General features: G+C 42.6%; 1 protein-coding gene across 1 annotated transcript; it reads right to left on the bottom strand.

The window, feature by feature from the left end:
- Positions 1-984: 984 nt before the first annotated feature.
- On the bottom strand, positions 985-11,262 carry vwa1 (von Willebrand factor A domain containing 1). The gene is made up of 6 exons (XM_079360346.1): positions 10,896-11,262; positions 5,803-6,360; positions 3,700-4,032; positions 2,776-3,051; positions 2,224-2,499; positions 985-1,973 (listed from the first exon to the last, which is right to left on the bottom strand). The coding sequence occupies exons 1-6, from the start codon at positions 10,978-10,980 to the stop codon at positions 1,945-1,947; spliced, it is 1,557 nt and encodes a 518-aa protein (XP_079216472.1). The 5' UTR covers positions 10,981-11,262; the 3' UTR covers positions 985-1,944.
- Between the last annotated feature and the right edge of the window lie 3,612 nt (positions 11,263-14,874).

Here is a 14,874-nt window from a genome sequence, read left to right on the forward strand (position 1 = left end):
TGTCATATAGGGGGGCTTCTAAATCTAAATGTATCTATCTATCTATCTATCTATTTATCTATCTATCTATCTATCTATCTATCTATCTATCTATCTATCTATCTATCTATCTATCATCAATGTTAACTTTAATGAGACTCACAAGGCAGTCACACAAGATCTGTCACTGTGAAATAAACCTGCTACAAAATGAATGTAACCAATGTTATTTATAAACGTTTTATCAACACTCCTGTAATTTGGTAAACATTGTTAATACACCTGCTGATCAGTTGCAGTTGCTTCCACTCTCCAGCAGAGGGCAGCATTGACACAGACGTTTCCCTTCTCTGTCGTTCAGGACTCCGGAGCAAGTTTAACTGTGGATGTGCTCAAGTTGTTTCACCACACGTTTGCTTGATCTGTGCAAAGTATCTGAATCAGTGAAAGTGTGTTGAAAAGCCTCACAAACATTATCATCTACAAATAACAAGTCGAAAGCAACTCCTCTCAAAGTAGAGTAAAACAATAAGATCAATCTGTCATCGATGTGTTTAAACAGCATCCCTATGTGATTAAACTGTGTTATGACTCTTCTTGTACCTTTCATTTACACCCTTCTATGTTTAGGGTTTAAAAACACCATTCAGGTCAAGCATGTGGTTTATAATGCACTTTGAAGTACTGACATGCATAAACATTTATGGCCTTGTTGTACGGCACCTTCGACAAAGTAGGCAGTGACTTTCAGTTTCAATGGGAATCAAAGTGTTTCCTCAACAATCCTGTGTTTGTCTCTGTGAGTGTTGGGATACAAAGGTGTTTTTTTTAAGTTTTCAATTTGCTCAAAAAGGTTCAGTACACAAACAGACACATCTTCACTTTCTGAGTCACTATTCTCAAAACTTAAAATAAATACAACGATGTAAAATCAGTGAATTCAGGTGTCGCTAATCTCAGTCTATGATAGCAGATTGGACGATCAGGGAAAAAAATACATGTGTATAAACAAAATTATTAAAGGACTTTATTGCAAGCTCATGTTAAAATTCAAAAGTAGTGAACCATGATAAAACCTTACATTTACTTTGAGAAGCTAACAGTCAACGATAAAGATCTTTTCAGTAGGTGGCAGCAAAGACCGGCCTAAAAAAAGGTAACAGTCTTAAAAATGTAAACTTCCTGCCTGTAAATACAGTATGAATGTTATTAATTCTTACACTTACATGAATACAGATTAATAAATATGAACGATAGATCTATGCAGAGACCTTCTCTCAGTAAAACTCATTGGTAAAAGATGCAGCATCTCCATCGTTTCAGGGCATGTCTGTTTGTAATTTTGGAATAGTTCAAAGCAATCCTGAAAATCCTGTTATTAAGGATGTGAACGTTGTAATGTGGCACTCCAGTGTGCACACATGCGAGTATCAAGCATGTAGCAGAGAAGTCATTTAAGTACAAGTCATAAGTATCCATTATAAATGTAAATCAGATGTGCTCAGAGTGTTAGCAGGAGTCGGAAAAATATGCAGCGTTGGACTTCAGGCCCACATATGGAGGAAAGCCATGTCTCCAAAAGAAGCCACATAAGACATCCAACATTCCCAGCATGCCCTGCTCCGTAGCTGCAAAAACAGACCTAAGTAATTTTGAAAGTTTGCACTTTTAACTGAAGTGTTATACATTTACTGCAGGTGTTAACCAGATGAGACGCAGGGAAACGGGAAAGCAAAGAGCGCTCTGTGTAGCAGATTGTAGCAGTCAACATGTGGTCATATTGTCCCAGACCACTATTAAGTGTCTATGGCTTCCACGTGAGCGCTCAGCGAGCCAAACCACACAGCCCTCCTGGAGGATGTCCACAGAGGGGAGAGGCAGGAAAAGAATTATGGATGAAAGTAAGCATTCTTCTTGCCATTCGTCCCTCCATGTTTGGTAAGGTGCGCTTGCAGTTCAGGGGTGCTATGATTGGTAGCCGTATGCTAATGCATCTAAAAAAGATGAGGAAAGAAGGAGAGAACAGAAGATGAGATACGTGGGTTTAAGTCAGAGTGGAAAAGTCAAAGTCAGATGTTTTCGTCCGCTTTATGAACACAGCCATCAGAGACTGAAGCAGCAGATCATACATCAGTTTAAAACTCAGTTCAGTGTCTGAACGATCAAACAGGAATTTAAACACATTTTCTTTCTTGCTTTTCTTGGTATCTAAAGGAGTAGACAGGTGATTGATTTCCTTCTCACCTGAGTGAAACTGTGCTGTGCAACACAGTCCCTCTCCCCGCGCTGTCCGATAAACGGGTGACACACACACTCTTGCTGAAGGAGGGAGGTGTGATAGGCGTGTCGACAGAGAGTCAGGCGGCAAATAGAGGGAGGAGCGCTGGTCAGGTATCGAGTTCTGCTGCCCCTCCCAGGTGAGCCAGTAGCCCCTCAGACCTGCTACACTGCCCTTCCAGTCCACCTGCACCGAGTCGCTCCCCACCGTGGTCAGCTGCAGGTCTGCCAGGGCTGGAGTCACTGCAAGTGAGACCACAGACATTCAAGTCAGAGTAAAAAACAAACTGACTGATCTGATCAAATAAATCTCTTACAGAAAAAAAAATGCAACTTCTTTTAAATAAAAGCCACTCTCGCTGCTCAGGGAGCCCCTCAAGTGGTCAAACCAGTACGACAATGCAGGTTAATTATCTGAAATGTAAGACCCTCAGCGGAATAGGCTGTGCAGGATTAGGATTAGTGTGCAGTAAATTGATCCTCATTCAAGTTTGCCAGTGTTTTCTCCTCATAGCTCACCTTCCTGAGTACACACTTTGACAGACATGGCCTTCTCCTGGCCGGTAGCGTGCCGTGCAGTAATGGTGACGAGGTAAGTGGTGTCAGGCTGAAGGTCTCTGAGGAGCGTGGAGTTTTGAGTTCGCCCCACTGTGATAGCGTTGAGCTTCCCCCTTGGCAGAGCTGAATACTCGATGTAGTAACTTGTGACCCTGTCAGGCTGAACAGGACCCCAACTCACCCGGACGCTGGACGGGCCTGAGTCAGAGATGGTCACTGTCGCCGGGCTCAGCACCTCTGGTGTGTGTGGGGAGTCCAGAAAAAACACAGTCACTCTGACATAATACAAGAAGGTCTCTGACCAATTATAGAAAGGTGTAGGTTCTGACAGGTGTGAATTTTTCGTTTCTACAAAAACTCGAACTAAAGGAAAAAAATGGGAAGGATTGTTACACCTCAAATGAATGCATTTCAGATAACGTGCAGAAATAGGTGCAGTAGGTCAATGTTCAAGAAACCGTGTTTCCAAACTAACTTTTATCATTCATCTCTCTGGGAAGGAGACAAATCTGCAAGCTCATGTTTGATTAGATCTGGCAGATACAACTGGCCTTCTCCAGTACCAGTCAACTTGATTTAAGTCAGGCCAATCACAACCATGTATCTCATATGTGTTTGACAGAGAAGGTATTTATGTAAACAACACAAATGTCTGCTGCTGCTGCTGCTTAGAACCCTTTGTATTGTGTCAGTAATAAACCAACCTGACGATATATACAACTCATAAGTGTGATGAAATTAGACCTTTTTAATTTCCCTATAAAGTGCCAAAAATAATACAAAAAAATCTAAATATTCACTTTACAGGGACAAAACGCATATAAGGAGCAAAGTCTTAAATTTGAAAGTCTGGATCCAGTAAAGTGTAAAAGGATGTAGGCGAACCTGGTTTTGTTGTAAAGCTGACAGAGAGCGTGTTAAAGGATTGTTCATTGGACTCTGGCGTCAGAGTGGCGGTATAGGTGGTGTCCGGCTTCAGGCCTGTTAGCCTGGTGGTGCTGGAGTCTGCAGACTGGGTGATTCTCTGGTACTGACCACCACCAGTGCTCGGGCTGGTCCCAGTTCCGCCTGTTCCACCCGCTCCCGTTCCACCTGTAGGAACGGGGCCGAAACGGATCTCGTAGAATCCCGTCAAACCGGACAGAACGGGTCGCCACTGCAGCGTGGCGGTGTTGGTGGAGACATCGCGGACGTTGATTCGCTCAGCTCGGATGATCTCTGTTGGGAGTCAGGATAAAGGTGAAATCACTGCGTGCATTCCGGTCTGTCCAGAGTTATAACTCTGCAAAGACATGCAGAAAGGAAGGTGACAGTGACAGGACAGCGTGCTAAAAATGCCTTGGCTTCAGACTGCCACCCACGTAGACAGCCAGACTTGGGTTTCTGGATGCATTCATAACGGCTGCAATAAGACAACTTGAAATAGCTAACCCAGTGAGGCCCTGCAACATAATAGCAAATGCCAAAGAGGCATTGATATTTTTGATATGATCCATTTAGCAAAGACTGGTGCATTGCTGCTTGTTGTAGAACAGCTTTATTTATAGCACGCATCATGTCTTACAGCTGCGGTTCATACTGTAGAATTGCAGAGTTTTCCCCTGTGAGTGTTATGGCAGTAACCTAAAAGTGGGTGACCGCCCTCTCTCTCTAAATATACATACATATATGTATCATGTCTGGCATAGTGTTGGATGATGCAGTAAGGCGATTGAATCATTAATCCATGAATAGAAAGCCCTATCTCATTACAGGGACTCTGACACGCTTGGTTCAATTCAGTCCCACTGTCTTCAGTATGTTTGGAATGAGGGAGAAGCCCAGAGACATGACAACGAGAACTCACGGGTTGGGCAGCTTGTGTCTGTTTGTTTTGATCCAAAGGGCCGGACATTTGTTTCGTTTTGTGTGTGTGTACGGTATCTATCTGCGGAGGCGGTGTGTCTTAAACCACAATAAAGACTTTACTACTTTGGTAAATGGTCCATATGAGGACTCATTGTCTCTGTCAGGGACAGTTTTTGTGGGAAAGTACCATAGCAATTTGGTTTAACAGAGGACAGAGGAAAACAAACGAGTCAGAAGTGTTTTTGATATACTGTAATAACATGTTGTTTTAAGCAGTCACACACTCATATCACATTAAAGTCAAAAACTACCATGGCTAATATCAAGTCCCCTGTATGTGTACATCCAGTAGACCGAGTGTTTCTGTTACACAAGTCCAATGTTGGTCCACCTCAGTGCTCTGTTTAGGGCTTCAGCACCTCCAGCATATAGTTTTATATCTTCCCCATCAAGTTTTGACTATGTTCACAAGCTCGTTACAAACTTTGGCTGCTGCTTGGCGCTGAGTGCTTTGATTATGTTCCTGCTTTAAAAAGTTGGAAACAAGCTTTATAGCGATGTAAAAGATGAAAAGACTTCATGGATGATGAATAATGACGAAAGATTGGGCAAAAAAAATGCTCAAAATCTTCAGTAGAATTGAGCGGAACTCCAGCAACTTATATCGTTGAGATTTTGGAGCTTTTCTTTTTTGTATCATCACTAACAGATGTAGATGTGTTGATCAACTGTTATTTTTTGTATCTAAAAATGTTGGACATTTCATTGTGCATGGGTATATAATGGGGACAACAGTACTTTTCACCATTTGTGTGAATATTGGACCCAATTCAAATCTGTTAGTGTTTACTTACAATTAAGACGTTCAAATAAAACCAACAAAAAAAAGAGTGAATACAATGCCAAATAGGGACTGATTAAAATCTAATGTATGGAGCCCCTGATGTTCCAAAAAGATTGGAAGAAAATGTAGTTTATGGATTCTGGGGCTCCATACTAATGAAATCGAAAAAGCTAAAGCTAAAAGTTATTTCTTGAAAAAATAAATACCTTCTAGAAATGATGAAACACAAAAAAATGACTTTAAATTGTGACACAGTTTGGTCTCCCTCCATTTCACCCATTGGTTCTCACACTCACCGATGATGGCGTTCCGCAGGTCCTCTGTGATGATACTCATGTCATCGATATCCACAAAGTACAGATTGTCCTCCACAGGCGGGCTCACCACTTCCCTTAACACGAGATAGTTGCCGTGCCCAGTGGAGACCACCAGCACAGCCACACCCTGGTCCCTCAGCTCCTCCATTGGTCCAACCACATCACCCGGTTTTACCCCGTCTGTCAACCACACCAGCACCCTCGGCAGCCCCGCCCTGGCCCCGCCTGCCGCTCCGGGTCTCAGCACCCACTCCTTCGCCATCTTCAGCGCCTCCACTGTGTTGGTGTCCCCCCTCAGAGGTTTGGTGTTCTTCAAAGCCCCCTGGAGGCCACTCTGGGTGGTGTGGCTGTCGAAGCCAAACTCAAGGCGTGGTTTGGTGCCCACCTGCAGCAGTCCCACCCTCACCTGGTCCTCCCCCAGAGAGAACGGGAGGAGGAGCTCAGACAGGAAGGCGAGCATGCGGGAGTGCTCGTAAGAAGACACACTGCCCGAAGAGTCCAGTAAGAAGAGGACGTCGCCCTCGCAGCAGTTCAGCACTGTGATGAAGGAAGCAGAATCATCATTTCTCCACTAAAGCAGAGTCTCACCTAATGTCACGTTGATCATTTCGATGTGATAGCTTTCGAAACGACACAACCTTTACTATATTTGTACAACTGATAGTATGGAAAGTACTGAAGCTTTAAAAACACCCACAGATCTCCAGTCATACTTTTAACCAAAAGCTAACTTAGTCCTCTTCACTTCTTTGTTTTCTGTTGAGGTACCAGCACTGATTATCAGAGGAAAAACAAGATTACTTTTACAATTATATTTTGTATAATCATATGTATATAAAAAATATAATTTTGTAGAATTATATTCTATCCCGTGATTGGATAGTGCTGACTGCTAAAACTTTGCTAGCTCTATAGCTAACATGTTTCTGTTTGTTTGATTTGTGACTCTTGAACAGTGATTGCTCGACACAGTTATATTTAATAGTGTTGATATGTGTGCTGCAGTTGTGCAGAAGAAATTATGGTCAATATTTATTGTTGTGGGATCGGTGCGTATCCTGATTGACCCTTTTGAGACCTGATAACATATTTAAGTCAGTCCTGTGGGGCATTTCTTATCAGTAACACGAGCATCGTAACATAAGACAGAATCAAGATGAAAGCAGCAAAGTAGACATTTAGAAGCAAGTAGCCTAACAACAGCACAGATAAGAAGAAATGAAAACAAACTGAAATACAAATAGATGTTGGCAGTATGATAACTGTGGCCGATAAAGGATGAAAGACCTTTGAGCACCGAGCCGTGGAGCTGACATCCCCCCCCCCCCCCCCCCCCCCCCCGAAATTTCCCTATTTCGTAACTGAGGCAAAGTTAAAAGTGAATGTAATGAGGGGACGACAGGAGAAAGGGAGGGAAAACAGTAGCTGCTGGGCATAACGAGGAGAAGGAGCGGAGAAAGGAGGTGGGACGAGGGGAAATAAAAGGCGTTAAAAGGAGAGTGAAACAGAGGGTGGGGTGGGGGGGTGGGGGTGGAGGGGGGGCTCGCTGGCGGTTCCAAGTGGGAGACGAGGAGGAATGTTGGATGGCCATACTCAGAGCAGGCAGAGAGTGGGAACGAGAGAAGAAGCAGCAGCACAGACAGGATCTAAAAGCAGTATTTAGATGCAAATCTTCAGACTGTGCGGTCATTGCATAAACAAAGTGCACACTGTTAAAATCTGAGAGCAACGCTTTTAGAAAGGAAGAAAAATAAACCTGTGAGACAGATGAAGCCTGCAATGAAGATTAGATTGCCTCTTGATTACTATGATTCAGTAATGATGCTGTTATAGGCACTGAGTGTTAAACCTTGACACAATTTGAACCTCCTTGGATGCTATTTTGACCAAAGCTCAGACAGCTCAGACAGCAGCTAAGCATGCACAGTCACAGTAGAAGATTTTTATCCTTTGATTTGATACTACTAAGAATCAAATGATAAGCGCGCCCAGTGGCCTGACGGTTTCGTCATGCACCCCATGCATGGAGGCTGTCGTCCTCATGGCAGTTCAAATCCCCTTTGCTGCATGTCACCAGAGGCGCTGCTTGTCAACAGGAGAGGTAGGAAACTGCTTGGGGCCTCTTAGGGCTCACAGACCGAAATCAAAGCAGTGATCCAACATGTGAACATTTTTGCAATGACAGTAGGAAGCCTCCCTGAGGGGGCCCCATCTGGCAGGACTCACTCTCCTTGCCCCTGCAAAGCTTCACATGCATTACTGCTGCAGTGAAAACCAAAGGTTGTCAATGAAATTCAACAAAAGTGAAGAGAAGTGAACCGTCTGTAGCGGAGAAAAAAAGAAAAAAGAGGAGGAGGAGGACATGATGGCGATGAGCGTTGATTGGAGGGTCCCCCAATTGATTTATGCTTAGGGCCCCAATCAAAAAGGTATCAAAGTAGGGACAGCTCTGACAACCTTATTGCATAAACACACACTTTAAACATGCACACACACACGCACACACACACTCACGCATTCATTCATCAGTCGAAAGAATTCCTTACATGTCTATCGTTATTCCACTCAGGAGCATATCAAAGCCTGTCTACCGCGAGCTTTGTGCAGGTAAGTCCTTATCTAAAGAGCACATGTTGACGTCTGGAGATAGTGTTGACGTCTCTGCAGTGTTTATCTAGAGACAAGACGAGTTTAAAGGCAGCCCCGGTGTTATCGTATGAACAATAAATATGATTTATCAGGTGCACTATTAGCTCTGAGGTCTGACGTTACGGTGGAAAAATGAAGCGTAAAAACCTCACGTGGCTTCAGTAAAACACCACGGGGGCAGAGCAGGTCGAGCAATCTGACGAACACATGGGTGCATTTTCACTCACACATGCAAAAACAAACTGAAGTTTAAACAATGTGTGCAAAAAATGTAGCGTGAAAATGAGGACCACAAAATACAAGTCTGAGCCTCGGGCTGCAGAACATCAGAGGAATTTGAACGCTGGGCTTTTTATTCCCAGAACAGCTTAAAAATCTGCCAACAGGATGAGAATCCCCTCATTGTATCATCCAATGACACAGAATATGAAGGCATTCCTCTCAAACATCCATCTTCTAAACTGTTATTAGCTTTAACAAAAACTCAAAATGACAACACACCATGTCTTCTTCTTCTTCTGTAAAGGTTTGTTGTGAGGGCTGGTATGCTCTCCATTATAACTGGACGGCACATAATATGTTGTAATATGACATGCATTAACAGCATGAGCACTTATAAAGCCTAATTACTGTAAGCTAAGTTGGTTCGGTCTCTCAGGTCTCTATTATTGGAAACAGCAAAATGACAGCATGTCCCTCACTTCTCTGTGAACAGCGTCATAAAGATCTGCTCGCACAAACACCACCGCCGCCGAGTTTAGCCCGTCTGACACTTCATGGTCATGAGCTCGAATGCAAGGCGTGTGGGCATCATGGCTGCCATCACAATAAATCACATCAGTGACTTGAAGATGTTTGAAAAAAAGAGTAAATAAAGTCAGTGAGGGCTGTCTTAACGTGTGTCTTTGTTAGACGGTTAGACAGTGCTGCAGGCAGCGATTCAGATTACCTGCACATCACAGATGTGTTGATCATGGTGCATGCATTTATGCATATGTGTCTATACATGGAAATGTTCTCTTGCTAAACAATATAACGCAGAAAAAGATGCATGATTTAGAAAAGACGTGTTCACATAGTCTGTCCAGCAGTTGGAGCCCAGACTTGACATTTATATAAGGCAGAGTATTACAGCTCGGCACACTTCCTGTACTTTAAAGCTGCTGTGAGGAGTTTTTAGTGTGTTATGAAACAGACTTAAATCTATACTGAGGCCTCTTACAAAAAGAAAACAAATGCACACAGACTATTTGTATGTAATAATTGTTAAAGCCTGTCGACAGTATGTTTCCTTTACCAGAGCAAAGATGTAACGTCTGTGTTACGTTTGACTGACCGATGAGATTTTTGGCAGAAAACACGACTGACGCATGGTCAGAAAGAGATTTTTATTGTATTTCAACTTTGTTTGACCAGGTTGGACACACTGAGATTAGAAACATCTTTTTCAAGGAAGACCTGGTCAAGATGAAAGATGAACGGCTTTCTGGAGATTGTCACAAACCAAACATTCCTCACTGGAGAAGCTTTTATAAATTCATCTGTTTATCTTCTTTTGGTGTAAAATCCACCTGATGAAGGTCTATACTCACATTGTAACTTAAAATGTTCCCATATTGAAAGCAACTTTGGCAACTTGTGGGATTTAAATTTTATTTGGGGAAATCTATGTTGGACTTTTAAGTCTGCTGAGATCTAAAAGAGAAAACCCTTCATGACTTGCATCTTAAAACATACTACTTCCTAATTTAGAGTAGATTTGGGATAATAAAACCAAGGCTCATATATGTCATTCTTGATTTCTTTGCTTGTTGTATTAAAGCTACAACAATGAATCATGTGTTATAAGTGACTCTCCAGGTGCTCTGCTGTCTGCTCGTTTCTTCCCCTGCATGGCTAGCAGGTTTCATCACTAAATAATAATGGAGGAATTCCACCCTTTCTTTGACTGTTACAGTATGAGAGAGCACCTGAAGTTTTCCATAAAACATGTCATGGGTGGTCCCTGGTTATGCCCCAGTTTTAGGAACCACTGCCCCAGGCTTAGGGCTTTCATCAAGTCACACATCAATACTTGGACTCTTGCCACTTAACTGAGAACATCAACCCCACCCTGATCCACCCTGAAGACAGACAAACAGACAGGCAGGCAGGCACACAGACTGACTGATTCTCATCTTAGTCACTGCTTCTAATAGACATTTAGTAAAGTTATCGTTTGCATGGGCACAGGGTTGTGTTCAATCTGAGAACATGTTGGTCAGTGTGTGGAGTTCTTAAATCACCACAATAGTGTCTTAACAGTGAATATTTCCTATCCTAAGAAAGATGGACACAATGATCTCGATCCTCCACTGCAGTAGATCCCTGGCACTCATTAAAATGGCATTGCGCTGCAGTCGGGTCCATGTGAGGGCGCTTACCTCCTTCAGGTGCGGGGTTCTGTGTCGAGGATGGCCGCAGGAGCAGACACAAGAGCATCCATAACACCGACATGTGGCTCTCCATCACAAAGTTTAAGAGTTAGGCTATCTGTTCAACCGAAGCAAAATTACAAGCGCGGATGTTAAAGGTTCTTGGGTCAACCATAAATCCCATGCACAGCCCGGAGGAGCGCGCTCCCTGTCAGTAAATCATATTCAGTGGAAGAATATTGCAATGAGTCCCATCCAGCCCGACTCTCTTATTTCACTTCTCCTCTTTCTTCTTCTCTGAGCATGATCAACCAGCCGCAAGAATGAGACGCAGGAAGTTCAACTTCAACTTCAAAAGTTCAGTCCGTGTGCGCAAAGCCCGGACGCTCCCAGTCTGTGGCAACGCACCACGCTCGAGCTGAGCGCGTGAAGCGCGTGAAGGTGAGAAAGTGAGCCCGCAGGACTTCCGGCAGGAACATTCAAAGTAAAAACTCTTGTATGACTATGTTCTCAGCATTAGTCAATGGCAGTAAAACATGTTGTTATTCCAGCATAAAGAAAACAAAATTCGGCTCACTTTCCAAATTTTAATCCAGAAGTCCCAAACTGTGCCATGCCAAGGATTCAGCTTTCTGCAGCTTTCTGAAATAGCAGTGTGACTCGTAGCTGTCTAATGAGCTAAAGCGACATGAAAACACATTTATATATTTACATTTTGTTTATTTACCCCCCTCACCCTTGCAAGTTTCTACAAACCCTGGCAACTTTGTGAAATGCATTTACTCATTAATCAATGTAAAACAAGTTATTGTTTTCTAAAATGTGCTATTTTCTTTCTTCCTTTGGCGATGCATTCGTTTTTTAGCTGTGACCGTCACCACTAAGTCATGTCACCAATATCCAAGAGCATGTGAGAAGACGAATTAATCTTGGACCTACATGGTACCTTTAGCTCTCAGATAATAATAATAATAATAATAATAATAATAACAATAAACTTTACCCATAAAATATAGAACAGCAGATGTCTAAAAGATGTAAAAAATACTAAAATTCTGGTTGCATAAACCTTTATAATAAACCGTTTTGTAGACAAATGATGATTATTAATCAAAGTAAGCAATCACTAAAAGTGTTGATTAAATGTGCTCTTATTTTGAAAGGGACGTTTGATGAGCTTCCCTCTGGCTTCTGCAGCTCAGCTTGACACCTGAGAGTCTCTTGTGTACCTCACTCCTCTCTCCAGCCTCCCCAGTAACTCAGTATATTAAATGTGTTCATCCAGGCGTCAACACTCTGGATCTGAGCCACAATTAGATTGAAGTCTTCATGTTACCTTTTTAGATATAAATGGAGAACGTCACTTTACAGCTTAGCCTTTAAAAATAGTTTATATATGTGGGGAGATTTAACACATAGTTACTGGGGAATCAGAAGTCAAGGCATCGTATAACTTTCATGATCCCAAACATGTTTAAAGTTTCTGTCAGAAATGTGAAACTGGTCATGAAATTGATTGAAATTATTACTGATGCCTCTTTATGGCCTACATAAGCAAACAGGACTATCACGTTAGAAAGATCGATTGTTTTTATTGACTTATTTTGAAGTTTTTAACAGCTGACACGGGGTAGGTGTCAGACATGATGATTTACATACGCTACAGTAACAGCCCTTTTTTAAACTTTTTTATTTCTGGAGTGGGGGAGTGGGCTTTTTATGCCTTTAAATTGGAGACAGGAAGGTAGAGCGAAACAGAAACGGGGGGGGGGAGGAACTCAAACCCGGGCCAACCGCTCTTAAGATCTAAGCCGCTATAAATGGGGCATACGACTAACCATTAGGCTATTGACGGCACATCTACATCAATTGTGCATAGTGACAAACTGCTTTGGCCATAACTAGCACAAACAAACATATCCTCACAAGAGCTTTAATCTAACCATGAGGAATTGTAAGTGGATATTTTCTTTTACTTTTATGATTCCTGATGTCTTATGTACACACTGAGTCAGTCTGCAGACAGTCTGAGTATTATTTACGCATTGGCTTTACTTATTTTCGGAGGATTTGTAATGATGAAGACAACCAAGAATTCCAGCTATCCATGAGATGTAGGAAACGTTGGTTCACCGAGAAGAAACCACAAGTACTCGCAGCACTCAAACCACTGAGAGTTCATCTTTTAAACTGTGCAGAGCACATGTATTCCTGGAGCGGAGAAGGGTTAAAAGCTTTGCATGTTGGCGTCTTTCTGAGGTCAACCACTCGGCCCTTCAAAATAAAGCAAGATTTTCCCACAGAAAGTGAAGCGATTGGAGAGTTAGGCAGAAGAAGAAGAGTGTTTGTTGTGGAGACAAACAAAAACGGAGACAAAGGGGGTAGGAGGGAATGAATGGATGTGAGCGGACGCAGGAATTCAAAGGTCTGGATTCTTCTTGTCCAAATACTTTTATTGTTCCAGGCAGACATTGACAATAAACCCACCCTTCCTTACACACACACCTAGTAATCAAACACTAAAGTGACTGCACTGTAGGGATTTGCAAACATTATGACAGCAATGTCTGACCTATATTTCACTGCTTTCATCTCAATGGAAAACTACAGATGTAAATACTGGCACAAGCATGTTGTTGTCCTTGAGAGTCTGCTTTTTGCTATTTTCACACATGATGGCAATAATAGTCTTGAAAGAAATGACAATTAGAGGATGTGTCTGGCTTCTGAACATTTAAATTTTATGATCTGTTGCTAAAATTGCACTCTGAATCTCTGCAGAGTGAAGTTCCCAGCTGCATCTTGATCCATTTACACCCTGCTGCTACTGCACGACGGACATGCAACATTGATTTATTTGTGGTTTTTGTGTACCTCCCATCCAGTGCTAAACGAGTCCTCACATGCACATTGTTTGGCCCCCGGAGCTCACGGTCATCGACTTCACAGTGCTGTTTGGATATCACTACAGATGGGAGTTCTCCTCCTGCGCTTGCCTTTACAGTCAGCGAGCTGTAAATCAGTTAGTTACACACAGCGTACCCCCACCTGGAAAAACTTGGCGCTGCTGTGTGAGAAAGCTGTAAAATAGCTGAAAATGCATGTGCACAGAGAAGTTAGATTTTTCTCTGCATGCATGTGAACATGTTTCTTGATGTATTTCATCATGTTAAGCATTGCACAAGTTGTGCAACTGACGTGAGAAGCTGTTGCTTGTGATGGTTTTTGGATGAAACTGACAGACTTTTAAATCTAACACAGTCCTTTTATGTCAGATGATACAACTGAAGCAACGATCTGTTGCTCCTCACTTTCACATACATCATTGTCCTGGTGGAACGACAACTGAAAGTCCTTAAGGAGGGAAAAAATGACAGTAAATTTGACCTTCTGGCTCTGGGCAGGGCGGCAGAGGCAGAGGGAGCAGGGAGGAGTGGGAGGAGAGGCGAAAACAGTCAGATGTCATCAAGGCGATGGAAGAGTTTACGACATTTTGTTCAAAACATCACCGAGGGTGTGATAGCATGGGAAAAGCGAATAACAACACATCCTTCAGGAGAAGGGAACACTTGGGCCTCTTATACAGTAACTTGTAACTTAGTCCCATAAAAACAGCCTTGTTGTAATTACCCATTAAAGTTTGGCTGTAGGAGATTTGGCTTCCTGTGTGAATGCCACTGTCAGTGGTTAAATTCCCCAGATCTATATATGCCAGTGTTTTCCTTCTTTCGGCGAGTTTATGGTATTTGAGGTTTGGTTTATAGAAAACCAGAGTTTTGTGCAAAACCAAGGAAGAAAAGCAGAAATGTTGCCACTCTCTAAATCACTGCTTCCTGATTTAACTTCCATGGATCCCCCTTCTTGTCTCTATAACGAGTGGAGACCCAACTGATCAGGATCCGCACTAAAACTGACACAATCCTGTCAGAATAAACACACGTTTAAATGGTTTTCATTGACATAATTACAACAGAATAGGCTGGCACAC

The sequence above is a fragment of the Symphodus melops genome, assembly GCF_947650265.1.
Source record: "Symphodus melops genome assembly, chromosome: 13".
NCBI classification, from domain to species: domain Eukaryota; kingdom Metazoa; phylum Chordata; class Actinopteri; order Labriformes; family Labridae; genus Symphodus; species Symphodus melops.